General features: G+C 38.8%; 1 protein-coding gene across 5 annotated transcripts in view; it reads right to left on the reverse strand.

Moving 5' to 3' along the window:
* Positions 1-15,877, reverse strand: part of LOC140476967 (DNA topoisomerase 1-like) — a 137,757-nt gene extending 121,880 nt beyond the window's left edge. For 3 of the 5 annotated variants that reach the window (XM_072570009.1, XM_072570010.1, XM_072570008.1), the window contains exons 1-2: positions 15,733-15,876; positions 15,570-15,609 (exon numbers count right to left, since the gene is read on the reverse strand). In XM_072570009.1, coding sequence (XP_072426110.1) covers positions 15,570-15,609; positions 15,733-15,768 — 76 coding nt within the window. In that variant the 5' untranslated portion in view covers positions 15,769-15,876. Of the gene's footprint in view, positions 1-15,569; positions 15,610-15,732 lie in introns of all 5 variants that reach the window. The other 2 variants (XM_072570011.1, XM_072570012.1) reach the window with 2 other exon arrangements.
* Positions 15,878-20,003: the final 4,126 nt, after the last annotated feature.

The raw sequence follows: 20,003 nt of genomic DNA on the forward strand, positions 1-20,003 counted from the left end.
AGAAGAAATTTCCATGGTCCACTATCCTAAACATCTACATTAGCTCATTTCTGTGGTCCTTCACTTTCAATCGATCAACTACTGGGACGACACAGTTGGCTTCTGCATATCCCTTTCAGTCCTTGAATCGTCTAGGGCAGTGCATGACAATGTTATTGGGCTAAGAATCCAAAGGCCCAGACTATGCCCGAGAGAAATGAATTCAAATCCAACCCATCATGGCAGCTGGTGGAATCGAAATTCAATAATCTATCTGGAAATTTATCCCCCTAATGGTGACCAGGAAACGACCCTTGATCATGGTAAAAATAAATCTGACCCACTAATATTTCTTAGGGATGCAAACCTACTATACTTATCTAGTTTGGGCCATATCTGACTTCAAACCGCATAGCAATGTGGCAGCCTCTTAATTGCCCGCTAAAATTATGTGCCAAGCCTATCAGTTCAAGAGCAATTAGGGATGAGTAAAATACGCTGGTCTTACATCCCATAAGACAAAACAAAAGTATCATGCCATGATCTTCATTGTTCTAATTTATTTAACATTTCTGGTGTATTCCCAAAGTTTTTCTGATTTTAAAAAAGCCAAACGATGGTCAAAAGACTTTATATACCAAATAGTAATTGTTAGAAAAATATGCTTGTCACATTTAAAATAATCTTAAGGGCCGATAAGAAAGCAATAATAAATAGTATAGTTTACTCAGCCGGCATTACCTTGTAACCTTTTTGAATTTAACAGTAGACTGCATTGCTTAAAAGCTTTCCTTACCTGAATATATTCAGTCCAGTGTCACTATGGCACCCAGGGACAGTGTTAAAGTGTTGAATGTGTTGCATGCCCACACTGGGTTCAAGGAGGTATACCAGATCCTTAGCACAAGGAGGAAAAAAATGACCCAAAATGAAACCCCAGATCCTGCAGAGTCTTTGATGCAAGCCAATCTTACCAATGATACTCATATATAAAGAATTAAATGATAAAATTCTCAACTGGATACACATTACAGTAGAGAAAATGCTGGAAAATCTCAGCAGGTCCGGAAGCATCTGTAAGGAGAGAAAAGAGTTGACGTTTCGAGTCTAACTGACCCTTTGTCAAAGCTGTTAAGACTCGAAACATCAAATCTTTTCTCTCCTTACAGATGCTGACGGACCTGCTGAGATTTTCCAGCATTTTCTCTTTTGGTTTCAGATTCCAGCATCCGCAGTAACTTGCTTTTATCCACATTACAGTAGAGTTTTGATCAGTTAGCCTCAAGTCAGCTTAGTTGTTCATATTTGTGGTTCAGGTAACCCTACAGGGGTTTCATTATAATGGTGCTCCTTTTTATGATACCTTTTGATTGGCAACACGTGACACAACTAGAAGTTAGGTTGTTGAAGTACATAGTACCTCATGGACATCTAGTTTTGGGTAATCTATGTTACATTATGGTGGACAATGTCTTCACATGAACTATTCACACTTCAAATGTTACTGCAGTCAGAGAATCTGCAAATTGTTTGGCTAGAATAAAATTATGCAAATTGTTTCACGACGTTGATCCACTCACCACCACCCAAGTGGAAGTGATGGCCTGGTGATATTATCACTGGACTGTAAATCCACAAATTGAGGTAATGTTCTTGGGACCAGAGTTAGAATCCTGCCATGGCAAATGATGAAATTTGAATTTAATAAAAATATGGAATCAAGAGTCAAATGATGACCATGAATCCAGAGTCAACTGTCCGAAAAACCCATCTAGCCCACTAATGTCCTTTAGGGACAAACTGCCATCCTTACATGGTCTGGCCTACATGTGACACCAGACCCACAGCAGTGGGGTTGACTCTTAACTCACCTTTGGGTGATTTGAGATGGCAAATAAATACTGGCCTAGCCAGTGACACCCTCATCCCGTGAATTTAAAAAAAACCTTGAGACAGAACCAGTCTGGCTGTTCAATCCAAATTGGATTATTCAGTATCCACTGAACAACCAACATCAATTATAGTTGATGTTGGGAAATACCAATAGGGTCTTAAGTGCTGAACAACCAAATTCCTTATTTGGAGTAAATCTTGTAACTTCCTTCCCTTAGGATTTCCTTCAAGTAATGATCAACGCGAGTACAGATTTCTTTTTTCTGATTGAACATATAGGGCAACTGGAACATTGATAATAATTTAGCTGAAGATATGGGACTTAAAACAGTGCAGAATGCTTTGAGTGCAATGTTAAGCTGACTACATGTCTGCGTTTAAATGGATATTATTTTGGATTTGACGTAAAATAGAGGCATATGGATACAACTAAGTTGAGTGAAAGTAACTGTTGAAATGTCAGAATAATAATTATAAGTAAATAAAATCAGAAAATAAATGTAAGTGCATCAATTCTGAGAAAACATATCGCTAGAGTCATGTGTTTAAGGAAACTTATAGATATTTTATCTGTGAACACTGCATATGTTTAGTTTGACAATTAGACTGAACTCAAGGCCATTACTTTAACTTCAAAACAGGGGGCAAAATCAGAAGGGTCAGGCTTCTGGACACATGCAGAGTGCCAGCGGCAGGAAGGCAGATTCAGGGGGAACAGCATGGTGGCTCACTGGTTAGCACTGCTACCTCATAGCACCAGGGACCCAGGTTCATTCCAGTCTTGTGTGACTGCCTGTAAGGAGCTTGTACATTCTCCCAGTGTCTGGGTGAATTTCCTCCGGGTGCTCCGGTTTCCACCAAAAAACAGATTAGATGGATTGGCCACGCTAAACTGCCCATAGCTCCCAGGGACGTGTAGGATAGGTGGATTAACCATTGGAAATGCAGGGTAACAGGGACCAGGTAGGTGGAGGCACATCAGGATAGGATGCTCTTTGGAGAGTTGGTGTGGACTTGTTGAGTCAAATAGCCTGTTTTTCCACACTGGAGGGATCCTATTCTATTCTGGTTCAAAAAACTTTTAATTAAGGGGAACACAGTCACCACAGCAGAAGTAATTTTTAAACTGTGAAACAGATATACTGACAGACAATACATGTGTCCCAACAACATAAAATATGGTATGGACTCTAAGGAATTTGGGAACAGTCCCCAGTGGAGAGAAAACTGGGAAGAGTTAGTTAATTAAAAGGTTGAGTTAAATTAGGAGTAAAATTTCTCTGGAATTGAGGACCTGAGTGTTTGAAACTTTGGCCCAGATTTTGTGACGATCAGACAGATATATGACATATCCTGCGTAGATGGGTGGAGTGCATTGTAACGGTTTAGAAACCCAGTATAGAAGATTCTGAATGAATTGGTTGGGCAGTTGAAGATTCCAAAAGACTATTCAGCAATGGTTTGAACCCTCCACTTAAATTGGAAAATTGCAAGGATTCTAGTTAAGCAAGCAGTTATTCTGGAAAGGGTTAGACAATTAAATAGGTAGACCAAGTTCTGCATTATTCAACTCACCAACATACCAAACCCATACCTCCCCAAAGCCTTGACCTGACACTGTTAGGACATGACATACTTGTCATCTGATTCAACTTCCATTTCCAATCTATTCTAATAGGGTAGAGAATCCTATCCTATTGCTCTACATTTCCCCAGACTAATGCATCTAACCTACAGATCCCTAATACTATGGGCAATTTAGCATGGCCAGTTCACCTAATTTGCACATCTTTGGATTGTGAGAGGAAACCAGAGCACCCGGAGGAAACCCACACAGACACAGGGAGAACATGCAAGTCCACACAAATAGTCACATAAGGAATCAAACTGGAATCCCTGCTGCTGGAAGGCAGCAGCGCGAACCACTGAGCCATTGTGCCAGGCAAATCAGGGCAGGGCTTATACATGGTAGGAATGTTTCTGATCAAAGAGACCTTGTGGTATGGTACACAGTTCATTGAAGGTGAAAATCATAGACAGTGTAGTGAAGGTGTGTTTGGTACTCTCGCTTTCATTCGTCAGGAAATTGAGAAGGAGTTGAGATATCAAGTTGCAGCAGTATAGGACATTGGTTCAGCTACTTTTGGAAAACCATTTAATTCTGGTCTCCTACCTATTGGAAGGATGTTGTGAACCTTGGAAGTGTACAGAACAGATTTACAAGGACGTTGCCAGGGTTGAAGGTTTTAAACTATAGGGAGAAGCTGAATAGGCTGGGCTATTTTCGCTGGAGCAGAGGTTGAGGGGGGTGACCTTACAGAGGTTTATAAAGTCATGAGGGGTGTGGTTAGGGTGAATTGCCAAAGTCTTTTTCCCAGAGTAGGGAGTCCAAAATTAAAGGGCATGGGTTTAAGGTGAGAGGGTAAAGATTTAAAAGGGGCCAAAGGGGCAACCTTTTCAATGTAGAGGATGGTGCTTGTATGGAAGCATCAGAATGATATGTGAATAGGAAGGACTTAGAGGGATGTGGGCCACATGCTGGCAAATGGGACTAGATTAATTTAGAATATTGGGTCAGCATAGTTGAGTTGGACCAAAGGGTCTCTTTCCATAACGTACACCTCTACGACTCTAAGAACTCATAGTATTAGATGCAATATATTGGCATGGATAGGGGATTGGCACTAACTATGGAAGACAGAGTTGAAATAAGGGAGACATTTTCTATGACTAGTGGTGTGCCACAGGAATCAATGTGAGCAATTCAAAAATACATTTAGTTGACGAATGCGAATGACCTATAGCCAAGAATGCAATTGGCACAAAAGTAGGTGAGGATGACAGACAATGTCTGTACACAGATATAGAAAGGTTAACCAAGTGGTCAAAAGTTTAGTAAACGGAATACAAAAGGTGGAGAAATATACTGTCATATACTTGGCAACAAGACGACTGGCTGAACATTACTTCATTGGACAAAGACTACAAATCTATGGAGGAATTATTTGGGAGTATTCGTCCAAGAATCACAAAAAGTTAGCATCCATTTGCAACAGGCAATATGAGAAGCAAATGTTGGTCTTTATTTAAAGAGAGCAAAGAGTATAAAAGTACGAAGGCTTTCCTAAAACTAGACAAGGTACTAGTCAGATCACACCTGGAATACTGAAAAATTTTGGATCCTTGGTGAAGAAAAATATGCATTAACACAGTAGGCACTCCGAAGAAGGTTTACCACATTGATACCTGGTATGGAGGGACCATCTTATGAGGAGAAGTTAAGTAGATTGCATTTGTACTCATTCGAATATGGAAAGCAACTTAATTAAAAAATAAATATTCTTGGGGACTTAACAGCATAGATGCAGAAAGTCTGTTTCCCTCATAGGAGTCTAAGATGAGAGCTATCATCTCAGAATAAGGGCTTGCCCATTTAAGACAGACAGAGATCATTTTCTCCCCTTGGAGGGTTGAGAATCAATGGAATTCTTCAATGGATAGGGCTGCTGAGGCTGGGTCATTACAAATATTCAACACTGAGACAGATTTCTAAGCAGTAAGGGAATAAAAGGTTATGAGAAAAGTCAGGAAATAGAGTTGACGATTATCAGCTCAGCCATGATCTCATTGAATGGCAGATCAGACTTAGTGGCTCAATGGCTTACTTCTGCTCCTATGTCTTACAATCTTAAGAAACCTGGGTTTCAAAAGGTAAAAGCAATAGTTCCTTGAACTAACATTCCTTAAATTAATGTATGTAAGCTTGACGAAATATTTTGGATACTCTTCATACCATATGATGAAAATACAGAAAGAACTATGAGTCAGCAACTTACGTGAAATGGTGATACATATCCTCGAGCCAAGTAGAAGTCACTAATATTATAGTTTAGTATGAATCACCACATTCATAAGACTTTTTTTAAAAAAAACAAGCGTGCAATTATCCAAAATTAATTGAAATGTATTACTTCAATGATGCAATATACCATATTTTCCAAATAACTGCTCAACAATTTCATTTTTAAATACTTCGAATAATTCACTTACTCCCCTGAATTTTTCATATTTCAGTAGAAGCAAAGAGATTACTGCAGTCAACGATATAAAAATGGTGATTATGCCACCACCTTAGATTGATAATTTATATAAAGAATATTTACAACTGAGTTTCAATATGTAATTCTCAGATAACCAGATTGTTCTGTATTTAGTTAAAAATCACATAATACCAGGTTATAGTCAAACAGATTTAATTGGAAACACACTAGCTTTCGGAGCATCACTCCCTCATCAGGTGATAGTTGTGTATTTAAGGATTGCAACTGATCAACAGACAGGTGTTCATTTCAGTAAAAACAATGACTGCAGATGCTGGAAACCAGATTCTGGATTAGTGGTGCTGGAAGAGCACAGCAGTTCAAGCAGCATCCAAGTAGCTTCAAAATTGACGTTTCGGGCAAAAGCCCTTCATCAGGAATAAAGGCAATGAGCCTGAAGCGTGGAGAGATAAGCTAGAGGAGGGTGGGGTGGGGAGAAAGTAGCATAGAGTACAATGGGTGAGTGGGGGAGGGGATGAAAGTGATAGGTCAAGGAGGAGAGGGTGGAGTGGATAGGTGGAAAAGAAGATAGGCAGGTAGGACAAGTCCAGACAAATTATGGGGACAGTTACTGAGCTGGAAGTTTAGAACTAGGGTGAGGTGGGGGAAAGGGGAAATGAGGAAACTGCGGTGTTCATTTCAGTCAGTTACAAACTATTTTTTATGACTACAGTGAGGGAGGATGGAGGAAAACAAATTTAGAAAAGACAGCAAGAATCGGTTTTGTAAAATTAGGCTCAAAGAATACTGGAAAAAATTAACAGTTAGGTCCCAAGAGGAATAAAGTGGTCAGAGAGCGTGTCTTTAGCAGGTCAATATGATGAGCATCATGTGGCTGAAAGGTTTTCTCACAAGTACATAAAATATAGGAGCATTTGGCCCACCGAGTCTGCACTGCCATTCGATCATGGCTGATATGCTGTTCACCTCCACTTTCCTGCCTTCTCCCCACATCCCATCAACCCATTACCAATTAAAAATCTAACTACTCCTTAAATTTACTTAACCATCCACCACATTTTGGAGTAGTGAAATCCACAGATTCATAACCCTTTGCTAGAAGTAGTTTTTCCTTAACTCTGTTTTAAATTTGCTTCCCTTTATCCTAAGGCTATGACCTCTCAGCCTAGAATGCCTGACTAGATGAAGCATCTGCTCCATACTTTTATTATCTTGAGTACCTCAATTTGATCCCCCCTAATTCTACTAAATTCCAGGAAAGTGAAGTTAAGGATTATCAGATTAGGATTAAATCATAAAACTGTTTCTCCTCCTCTGCAGTCCACATTGCTGGCTAGCAAAAACACAAAGAAAATCAAACATGTAAAGTTGCTCCTCATTGGTACAAAGTCTCTCCATTGATCAAGTTTTCAACTGTGTTGCCTCATTGTGACATACAGAAACTTGGCCTATCATGGTATTAAAGTTTCATAGGTTAGAGATTTGGCCTCCAAACTTCCAGGGTACTGGCCAATGCATGTGGATCTGCCCTGGGATACATGGACCATACAAACGTATGGAAAAATAGTTTTCCAACCTAGTGCATACCTTTGGAACATTACAGTGTGTCCAGAAACAGGTTCACAAGGTTGACTCTGGGTTTGGAAGGATTTTCCAATGGAGAAGTTGAATTGGTTGCATTTGCACTCATTGCAGTTTAGAAAGTCCTTATTGAAATATACAATTTTTCAGGGGGTTGGCACAGTAAACATGGAGAAGTTGTTTCCCTTGTGGTAGGATCTAAGATCATTGTGCATGATCAGACTAAAGGGATGCTCATTTAAGACAATGAGGAGGAGGAATTTTGATTCTCAAAAAAGGTAATGAATCTGTAGAATCCTTTTCTGTAGAGGCTGTTTAGACTAGGTTGCTAGATAAAGTCCAACAGGATCAGCCTTTGGAGAAAAAGGCAGGGAAGTGGAGTTAAGGATTATCAGGTCAGCATTAATCATACTGAACGGCAGATCAGTCCAAATGAGTCTAATGGCTTACTGCAATCTTATGGACTAAGGGAGTAAACCCTGGTAAAATATCTGAATAGAATCCAAAGAAGACAGGTATTTCCTGAAATTCCTGCAGACAAGCTGATACTGAATGTTGTGCTTTACACTCCTTTAGCCTTATCTGGAGAAGTCAATAAGGTACCCTGAAATTCAGGCAACCTTGGAACCCCCTAAATTTTAGTTGGGATTCTACCCTGAAGAGGTCACTCCCAGTTTCCCAACTCAAGAAACAACAGTTGAGTGATAAACCAAATCTGACTAGCATGGAGAGCAGTACAGGCTGTCTCAATGGAGGGCTAATCAGATCACAGCAGCTAGATACCACCCACCGAAAGTCAGGCAGCCCCAACAAGTATGGTGCTCATCTACCAAAACCCATCTGCTTCAATGGATCTTTAGAATCTCTGAACAACAAGTGGATGGAATACATCACAACAGGCAAATCAATTCAACAGTAAAACAAAGATGTACTCTGGCAAGCTTGAAAACCAAGATTTATGCACAGCACTGATTAATAACTTTCAGGCAGCTGGTCAAAATGCCTCAAATAATTGATGTTCAGCCTATCAATTTCCATGATAAAGAAGTCAGAAGATGCATAGATACAACAGATTAAGCTACAGTAGAGAACCAAAATCAAACATTACGTGTTTATCTTATGGGAAGAGTTGAAGAAAAGCAGGAGTAAGGTTCTGGTTTGAATGCAAGGAATTTACTACTTTCTATGATAGAATTCCAACTATTTCTCTCTTCACCATCTCCCACACACTGCACAAAAAAAGAATATTCAGACAGAATGGTTTCTCTCCATCTGGCTCAAACTAAATAGGCCCAGTTAACCTAGCAAGTATCTATGCTACAACACTGTCCTCCATAATGCAAGCAGAATGCTGACACAGATCATCTTTGACTCTTGTCTCAAATACCATAACCTGGGAATGCTAAACAATTTACTTGGCTTTGATAATACCATGGGATTTGTAAATCTAACACTTTCAGAACAAACCATATCAGCAAATATACTGGAGATATTCAAGATCAAGTAATGACAGCAATCTGATTATTACCAGACAGGACTCTAAATAACATTCATGATACATGGAACCACCATAATACTGACTGTCATACACATTCATTTCCCAGTGTGCACTATAGTGAAGATGCAAACTTTTGAAAGTTTTTCATTCAAAAGCATGAAGAAACATTTGAGATGGAGTAGATAAAACAGGGTCATGTTCTAGCACAGATTCTCTAGTGGTATATTCTTCTTTTGCTGCTGTCATGTATTTTCAGGTCATCTACTGTGCACCAGAACTAATGGCAATATATTTCATCACTGACACATGCACACTAATATCCCGTTCTGATGATCATCTGCAGTAGATGGAGAAACTTTCAAACCTGTAACGTGGGGTTTAATAATCAACATCATGAAAACAAATGTCCCAGTTCCTATGCTGCCATACTATAGTTTATCCGCACAAATAAGGCAATATTGGAAGTTACTGATAACTTCACATATTTAGGCTCTGCAATCACAAGCCAACTGCCATTTCATGCTGAAATCAATCCTCGCATGCAAAAGCTGCAGCTGAGAAGTCCAAGCTGAGTGAATCCATAAAGCTCATAAGAGCTGAGTAGGACATGCAAGTCCACTCCACCTTTTAATGAGCCATGGCTAATCAGAATCCTCAACTCCACTTTCTTGCCTTTACCAATAACCCTTGATTCCTTTACTGATTAAAAATCTGACTAACTTAGAAGTGAATATACTTCAAAGCTCGGCCTTTACAGCCTCTGCACTAAAAAAAAACAAAACTCACAGATTCATTGCCTTGAGAAAACAAAAATTATAGTTCAACTAATTGGAGACACTGTACACAGTGGTCATGCCCTCTCGTCCAAATCTCTCCCACAATGGAAATCAACCACTTTTCATGCATCCTGTCAAGTTCACCAAGAATCTTGTATGTTTCAATAATGTTATTTCCCATTGTTCTAAGCTACAATGAGCAAAAGCCCAACCTATGCAATCTCTTCTGATAAGAAAATCCCCTCCCATATGTTCCCATAGTAAGCCTTATCTCTGGAAAGCAAAACTATTCATAGTATTTATTCTAGTACTGTTTGACTGATGCACATTACAGTTTTAAAAATACCTCCCTATCTCTACTTTTATACTTAATTTCCTTTGTAACAAAGGCCAACACTCCAATTGCCTTCTCTTTTAACCAATGAACTTGGATGCTACCGTTTTGTGATTTGTGCACAAGGCTTCTCAAATCCCTAAAGATTGTAGCTTTCTGCAGTCTTTCCCCATTCAAATAATATTCAGCTCAGTTGTTCCAAAGATCTTCATTTCTCATTTTTCCCACATGATTCTGTATGCTAAGTTTTTGCCCATTAACTTAATCTCTATGGGTTCTACATCATCTTCCCTACTTGCATTCCCATCTATTTTTACATCATCCACAAACTTGGTAGCATACATTCAATTCATTAACGGTGTGGGGAAAAAAAATATTCATTATGCATTTCTGAAGCCTGAATCCTTAACACACTCCTTTCTAGTGGAGAGATGTTGACAATACATTCTAGGCAGTAGAAAAATCTGAACAACTGGCACCTTTGCTGTCGGAGAAAGATATTCCGATTTTTTTGGCGAAATGCAGAGTGGAATTTAACCAGAGGTGCTCGGACATGCTAATTACATCAGTAGACACTCAATACTAAAGCTACTATGCCAATGACATATATTCAGATAACGGATTCTGATCCAAAGACCTAGAGGTGAATTGAGCACTAGTTCAGTACCTCAATAGTGTCCACACTTCCGTATAAGACATAGGAGTGGAAGTAAGGCCATTCGGCTCATCGAGTCCACTCCGCCATTTAATCATGGCTGATGGGCACTTCAACTCCACTTACCCGCATTCTCCCCGTAGCCCTTAATTCCTTGTGACATCAAGAATTTATCAATCTCTGCCTTGAAGACATTTAGCATCCGGCCTCTACTGCACTCCGTGGCAATGAATTCCTCAGGCCCACCACATTCTGGCTGAAGAAATGTCTCCGCATTTCTGTTCTGAATTGACCCTCTCTAATTTTAAGGCTGGGCCCACAGGTCCTAGTCTCCCTGCCTAATGGAAACAATTTCTTAGCGTCCACCCTTTCCAAGCCATGTATTATCTTGTAAGTTTCTATTAGATCTCCCCTTAACCTTCTAAACTCCAATGAGTACAATCCCAGGATCCTCAGCCGTTCCTCGTATGTTAGACCTACCATTCCAGGGATCATCCGTGTGAATCTCCGCTGGATACGCTCCAGTGCCAGTATGTCCCTCCTGAGGTGTGGGGACCAAAACTGGACACAGTACTCCAAATTGAGCCTAACCAGAGCTTTATAAAGTCTCAGTAGCACATCGCTGCTTTTATATTCCAACCCTCTTGAGACAAATGACAACACTGCATTCGCTTTCTTAATCATGGATTCAACCGGCATGTTTACCTTTACAGAATCCTCGACTAGCACTTCCAGATCCCTTTGTACTTTGGCTTTATGAATTTTCTCACCATTTAGAAAGTAGTCCATGCTTGTATTCTTTTTTCCAAAGTGCAAGACCTCGCATTTGCTCACATTGAACTTCATCAGCCATTTTCTGGACCACTCTCCCAAACTATCTAGATCCTTCTGCAGCCTCCCCACTTCCTCAGTACTACCTGCCTGTCCACCTAGCTTCGTATCATCAGCAAACTTCGCTAGAATGCCCCCAGAGCATTCACTCGTGAGATAGGAGGATGGCAGACACTGACACCCGACCTCTGTAGGAAACGCATTAGAAATGGTCAGAATAAAAAATGACTCAACCAACTGAAAAGATGGTCCAGAGGCAACTGGTCCAGAACAGAGAAAAGAGCTCAGTGAATCATGCACATTCTCAGCCCACTGTCTTCCTCAGCTGCACAATCAGGCAAAGACAGCCAAACCAGAGCTGGGGTCTTCAGCCACACAAAGCAAGGTTTAACAGTTGACTACCATGGTGTAACCATTGTCGTATAGAACAGAATGCTGCCATCACCTCAGTGAAGGAAGGCTTCATTGTGATCTTCACTGGAAAAAACTTGTAGGTATTGCCTTTTAAAAAAAATTCACATGGGATGTGAAAGACAGCTGGTACAATGCATTATATTTTTAATTTTGGAGAACAAACAGAGCTCAAATATTCGTTAACCAAACTTCAGAAAATACATTGACAGTCCCTCAAGACTTTGAAAATGATAGCTCTGTAGGTTGAGGACAAGATTATAGATTGGATCAGATGGTTCATAGAAACGCAAAAAAATTAGCAAGTATAATTAAACAAACAATTTTTAAGATCAGTGTAAGGATCCTGAAGTTTATTGTATTCATTGCTGATCTTAAAAGTGGTACTGTGAGTACAATGTCAGTTAGCACACAAGATTAATGAGGCAATAGGGTTTAAAAACGTTTTCTCGAAAATGATTTACTTACCTATAAGCCCCTTGAAATATGAAATGTATGTTTTACAAAAGAACGTGATTGTACATTTGAAGGTTATACAAATACAACACAAGTGTAATACTACAGGCATTTAAGAAAATCAATGAAGAGGAAGGGCCAGTCAGCTCATCTTGGCCACCACCTAAAACTTCACAAGTCACACTTTCTTGCTCTCAATTAGTTACCATAGCACACCACTAAATTCATTACATTGAAAAACATTCAGCCAATATGGCCTTGGCCAAATTAAGATTTTATTTTTAATTCCTTCATGGAACATGGATGTCGTCACCTGGCCAGCTTTGTCACTGATTGGCCAACACTATTAGGATGAGTGGTTATAGAGGTCTTCCTTAGAAGTACAAGCCAGAGAAAATTTGAACTTTATGCATAAAGCTAAGGTAGATTAACCATTGATTTAGTGAAACCATTATACAAACACAAACAGATTAAGTTAGAACATAGAATTTATTCAGTACAGGTACTTGCCTTCAAATTTTTCCCATTTAACATGCATTGCTGAGGTATACAGTAAATAGATCATTATTACTAACATGCAAAGGCCTGAAATACATCAGGATTTTTTTCTGATGCTCTTCCATTGTTTCTTGAGGTTGGTAATTTATTCTGAGATACAGTTCCACAGGTACCAACCATGCTTCAATATATCATCCGAACAACAATTCTTCACAGCTAGATGAGTGTTGGCAGTCTTGACCATCTTAACTCAAGGTGATCAACCTTCAGCAGATATTTATTTACACACATTTCGCGGTGGTTTAAAAAAAAGTTACCAGCGTACATACCTTATACAGCATCTCTTCAACAATTTCAGACAAGCTGAGCTATCTAAATATTTGAATTGGATTGCTCAAACAATTCAACTGTGTTTGCATGCCTAAGATACTTACACTGATTTCAGACTAAAAATTGTGATTTGTTGATCTCTGTTGAACCAGAAAAAAAATTTAGAAGAATTTTAAAAATGTTAAAAAATGTAGCAATGAATCAATATCATCAAGGACAGCCAGATTATAGGCCCCAGTAAAAGCAGACAAGTGACATATTTTGAGAATATACTGAAAGGTACCCAAAATTAACACTAAAATGAGACAAGTATTTGAGATTCGTACTTGACCAAGCTGAATGAAACGAAGAGAAATGATACTATATTACCTTTTTGCCTTCTTGTTTCCTTGCAATAAAACTCACCTGCAATCTTTTGCAATAAAAGCTCATGGGAAAAAAAAATTAAAAAAGTGTTGCAACCAATATGAAAATCTTGGGATTTGGTAGTCAACAATTATTGTAGATTGCTTCTACGTAGTGAATGAAAGTCACCAAAAATACTTAGCCTTAGTATTTTTGTGCCAAAAGTGCAAAATACAATTTGATTTGTTTTAATGAAAAGGGTATTAATTCAATTTCTTGTACATACACACAGCTATTTCTCAGTGCTTCAGAAAGGAAATGACCGGATACTGTTTGGTATACTAATACTGCAACAGTCTCAAAATTACCTCTTTTTGTAACAGTGCTCCATCTTCAAACCATAACTGCAAGGGTCAATGGCTTACATCATTATTAATCTTGATCAATATAATGTTGTAGAAAGAATGAACATATCACACATTGAAAAAGATAGGTGATTAAAATACTGTATTCCATTTCAATTTCTAAATGAAAATTGCATTCAGACTTCCATTTCAACCTGATCCTATGGATAACTATTGTGTAGAGTCTTATACCTACAAGTTACATTATAATCAAGATGGATATTTCCAATTTTATGCTTTATCACTGTTGGAAAGCTCAGCAATATCATTTCAAGGATCTTTCTTTGTAGTACAGGTACCTTTGATAAAGTGCCTCTACAGGGTTAAAGAAACTTCAATCTACACAGCATGAAAAATGAAGGTTTTTTTTAATATAAAGCTTTGGTGACGCGACAACTAGAGTATAACATCCAGTCCTGATAGCACTTCAGGAAGGGTGTGGAGGCATTTGAAGAGAGTGCAGTGGGAATACACAAAACTCCTCCAATCATACAGGATTTTACCCACAAGATAGGATTGGAAGAACAGCAATGCAAACTACCAAGTCTGATAATATCCGTGGGGACAGAAACAGAGTTAACATATCAAACTTAGTCCCAGATAAGAGTCATATGGGCTCAAATTATTTCTGTTGCCAGACCTGCTGAGTTTCCCCAGAATTTCCTGTTTCTATTTCAGATCTCCTGTAGCCACAGCACTTTTCCCTTATTTCATTGAAGAAAATAGAGTTGTAAGAGCAAAAAGAGGTACAGTACACAAGTTTATGACAGGTTTAGTTCGATAAGATGGTCTAAGCTAAACTGCTCCGATTAATGACATATACAGATTTGAATTTTGCACACGTAGTGGAGATATCACACACATTACTGCCAAGAAAATTAGTCAAAGCAGTGGCAATGGATTACTTCCAAAGGAAATTCACAGGCGAGGAAAGAAGAAAATAATGAAAGTGGAAATGATAACAGAAATGAAGCTTGCACTGGATGGGCCAAATGGTCTCCTTTTAGCCCTTATGATTCTGGGCAGGGGAGAGAGGTGGAGTAAGGAATTTCAGAGTTTTGGAGGAAGGGAGAGAAAGGAAGGAAAGTGAGGTAAGGGAGAAAGAAAAGTGAGGTGGTGGCGAAGGGGAAAGGTTGAATGGATTCTAGATCAAAGTGGTGCTGGAAAAAGCACAGCAGTTCAGGCAGCATCTGAGGAGCAGGAAAATCAACGTTTCGGGCAAAAGCCCTTCATCAGGAATATAGAGGCCTTTTACCAGAGTTGGCTAGAATAAAGCTCCCACAAGTTGGGGGGGTTCGTCAGGTAGCGCGCGCACGGGTGAAGGTCAGCGCGCGCGCCCCAGTTGTCGCTTTCGGCGAAAGGAGCGGGCGAACTGGGGAAGAGGAGGACGGTGCAAACATGAAGAGAAAGAAAAGGATGAGGGCCGGGGTGAGCTTGTGGCGGCCTCCTTCGCCCCCGCCCCTCAAAACAAGAACTGGAGGCATCAGTATCGCCGAGATAAATGTCTGTCTACTCACCACTCGAGGAGGAGCCTGACACCTGAGGTAAACTCTCCCCCTGCGGCAAAGACACACAGTTGTCAAACTTTAAAACTATATTATGGATATAAACGAATATCTGAAATACAAAGGGGACGGGAAAATGCTGCAGAATGTTCATCTTTAGTTTAACCTCACTCACCTCTGATGAAGTTAAAGTCACGGCTCCGTTCATCATATTGAATGATAACAAAAGCCGTTAATTTGATTTTTAAATTGAAGCCAAACCGTCGGCTGTTTGCTTTCGCTCCCTCTCTTATAACCTGCACTAAGTGCCGGATGGTGCTTACTGCGCATGCTCCCAGCTCCCCCTCCGGTATCATCACTGTGCGCAAAGTTTGTATAGCAACGTGGTTTATTCTTTTTCTGTGAGCTGGTAGACGAGGACGTTTATTGCTTGGCCCTCGTTGTCCTTGGTTTAGTGCAATGTATCCTTGCTATAATCAAAAATTTGGTAGTGTATTCACATTTTATGATGTTGGTCACCATTGTTTTAATGATGGATTTCTGACACCTAGCAAAGGCTCAAAACTATTCTCAGTTTTCTGATGGTTAACTTTTGACCCCCTCCCCGCTTTGAATTGGATTCCTTTTGGTAGCCTCATGGTATAAAATTCGTCTGAAATACTGAACTCGCTAACCGAGAGATGAGGATGAGATTCTTAGAACAGACAATTGCAAACATCAGGAATTATTCACCTCTGGGATAGATGAAGCAGAGACTATTGTACTTTATATATAATATCTGTGAAAGATAATTGTGAAATTTGTCTCAAATACTTTAGCAAAGAGCTATGATACAGCTGTGACAGGGTGGATAGACTGCTGTAACTGATTCTAAATCAATCACAAACTCAGGCAGCTTGTTAAAAATGTTCAATAGTGAAATTTCAGAAAATGTTTTGACAGTTCATGTCTACATGTGCTGTTCTTGTTTTTAATCTTTTAAAAGAACTATTTGCCACCTAATCAGGATTGTTATATACATTTACTAATATAGACTTGTAAATAACAGACAAATCTTAACATCTTTATATTGTTTAAGGTTTGTTGATAAATTTATTTCAACTAATGAATGATTTTGGTACACAAGCCTTAGTGAATTTATAACATTACTTATATTTAAGTTAATAAAATAATCTCAACAGCAATATAAAATTTGAAAAATTATTGTTCTGAATTAAATGCGCTTTTAAAAAACATCTCTGTCCGAAGGCAGGTCTTTACCAATTATTCCCCTAACCACTGCAAATTACCATGACTTCTTACTAGTTGGGTGGAGAAGAAGATCTTCAGTCTATTATGTTTGAAGCAAGGATCAAATCCTGTGCAGTTGGTATTAACTTAATCAGCACACTGGCATCTAGTCAATTGAGGTCCTCCTCAGGCTTCACACATCGTATATAGTAATGTTGCAATATAATCAGTGGTCTTACAATTATTAGTATGCTATTCAATATCACTGATATCCTAATAAATATAAAACAGAAAGTACTGGCGAAACACAGTAGATCTGGCAGCATCCGTGGAAAGAGAAACAGAGTTAACATTTCGAGTCCTATGTGACTCTTGTTTGGAATTCTAATGATGTGGAGGTACGGTGTTGGACTGGGGTGGACAAAGTTGAAAATGACACAACACCAAGTTATAGTCCTATTGGACTATAACCTGGCGTTGTGTGATTTTTAAGTTTGGAATTTTAAGTACTTCTAATATAATTTGATTTCATTAAAATAAACAACTGCAGATGCTGATGGAATTCTAACTAATACTAATAATTAAATTAAAATAAAGAAATGCAGATGCTGAAGATCTGAAATGAAAACAAGAATTACTAGAGAATCTCAGCAGATCTGGCAGCACCTGTGGAGGGAAAGCAAGTCAATGTTTTGAGTCCAGTGACACTTCTTCAGAACAAATTAATTGATTGCTGCCAACAGTCATGATACCTGTTTCAAGTTCAATAACAAATGCCTATTTCTGTTGTAAGTCATATATCTTTCTGAAAATGAAGTTATCCAAATGTATTTCATAAAAATATTTAAATAGCAATGCATTATTCCCAATTGCTTTCCCAATAATTATCCCTAAAGCAACAAAACATAAACAGATTATCTAGTAATTATCGCATTGTTGTTTGAAGCGACTTTCTGTGCACATATTTGCAGTTATGTTACCTAAATGCAAGTCTTTATTTTACAAAGACAGAATGAAGAATGAGACTATTTTCTCTCATTGTACTGAATGAACACAAGGTGACTGACACGAAGCCTTGGCTTTTTATGACACTATCTCATCATGGATGATAGCAGTTGGCTAACTGACCGGCAAGCAACATCAGGACATTTAGCAGTATGGCAGCAATGGAAGGATGAATGCTGTCATCTTGATAAAGGTCAGCAGTTTTGTGTCTTGTACAGCCGCTCCCCAGGCTGGTACAGCTCAGCAATTTGAGCAACGTGATGGAGAAGAAATGTTTGGACAGATATGGCATTCTGCTAGTTCTCTGAACACTGGTAAACTTGCATGAGAGCAAACTAAAGTTGAATGAGAGTGGTCTGAGTTGAGGCAGCCAAATTGATCTCGTATAGCTTTAGTTTGGGCTTCTACCAATATATTAGCTTCTGCCTCCCTGCAGTGGAAGCTGAGACTTTGGCCACCTGATGCGCTATCGCGGTTGGGATTGTAAATGTTCTACTGCAGTTCACCTCCAATTCTAGGCTGAAGAAATGGGCTCCATCCTCTGCAAAGTCACTTCCATAGTTCTCTATACTCCTTGATGTTTCTTGTAGGCACTCTTCTGTGTCTGCCAATTTATCAAGCACTTCAGTGTGCATACCCAGTGGTTGTTTGGTCGTAGCCTGTGTAAGGAACCACAGAATTTTCCTTTCTGCAGTAAAAACTGGAATAAAAGTTGGACTTACATATGATTAAAAGTTTGTGAATCTGGAATTCATTATCCCAAAGTGTGGTGGATGCTGGGACAGTGAGTAAATTTAAGGAGGAGTTAGGCAGATTTTAAATTTTTAATGGGTTTAAGGGATATAGAGAGAAGGCAGGAAAATGGCGGTGAGGAGCATATCAGTCATGATGGAATGGTGGTGCAGACTTGATGAACTAAATGGCCTAATTCTACTCCTACATCTTATGAACTTATGAAATAGCAACAGAGTTTTGAGATTTGAAAAAATCAAGTGATTTGATTTATTACTGTTATGTTTACCAAGGTACAGTGAAAAATGTTATCTTATGTTGTTTACAGGCACTTCGTACTATACAAGCAAATCAAAGTAACAGAACAGAATGCATGTTTTCAACTGTGAAAGACTTTTTTTTTCAAAGCAGTCAGATTGTTAATTTGAGACAAAGTGGCACAGAAGTATTGAGTTAAGGAAAGACTGCTTACACAATCCTTCAATTGGTTGAATTACAGTTTGTTACAGATCTGTAAGTGCACGGCAGCCAGAGACCGTCAGCGTTGGTAAACAGAAAACATTTCTCTCTCATTTCTCCCAAAAGGTCTGAAAAGAAGAAAAAACCAAGAAACGTAAAAAAAATTCTAATATCAGAAAAGATCTTAGTCCACCAGATCAACCATCACTTTAGAGACAGCAACTTATCATCATGCTAAAGGCAAAAGTAACTGTGAGAGACAGTTTAAACCTCCCTTGAGATCTGGAAGTTTGATCCTGAGAATATTATTCTTTTCATGTTGATATTTTCCTACCCATTCCTACCCGGTGGAATTGCCTGCCAGATTAGTTGAAATATTGGCAAAGCATCTGGGACTAGTAGAAAGGCAAGGGACACTGGGCATACCAATTGGTGAATCACTTGATTTAGCAAAGGTTCAATTATGGTTAAAGCAGTGTGAAAATGATAAAGAATTGAGCCAGTTTGAGATAGAAAAGGAATTTAAGAAACAGAAGGTGGAGATGTCAAAGTTTGAATTTCAATTCCAGAAAGAAGAGATGGAGAAAGAACTAACATTTCAGGAGAGAATATGATGAAGGAAAAGGAAACCAAATGGAGAGATAAAGGGAATACAATCTTAAAATGATGCAGTTAGATAAGTAACTTCAGATGCTATAGTCAGAATCTAAACGCTTGTCACATAAATAGTCTTTGTCAAAAGGAAAGGTAGCTCCATTTTTCTTCAACTGACTATATTAAAAGCTTCAGGAATAGCTCAACTTCTTTCACCAAAGAACAACACCGTTTTCCTTCAGATAATGTAACAAAAGCTAAAATGTGAATAAACAGGATAAGTGAGAAATATATCCCAGTTCTGTTGTACAAAGTACTTAAAAATTTGACTTGTCTGGAACAATGGTAGTTTTTAAAAAATAAGGTAAAAACAATGACTGCAGATGCTGAAAATCAAATACTGGATTAGAGGTGCTGGAAGAGCAC

Source organism: Chiloscyllium punctatum, chromosome 5 (genome assembly GCF_047496795.1).
Source record: "Chiloscyllium punctatum isolate Juve2018m chromosome 5, sChiPun1.3, whole genome shotgun sequence".
Lineage (NCBI taxonomy): Eukaryota > Metazoa > Chordata > Chondrichthyes > Orectolobiformes > Hemiscylliidae > Chiloscyllium > Chiloscyllium punctatum.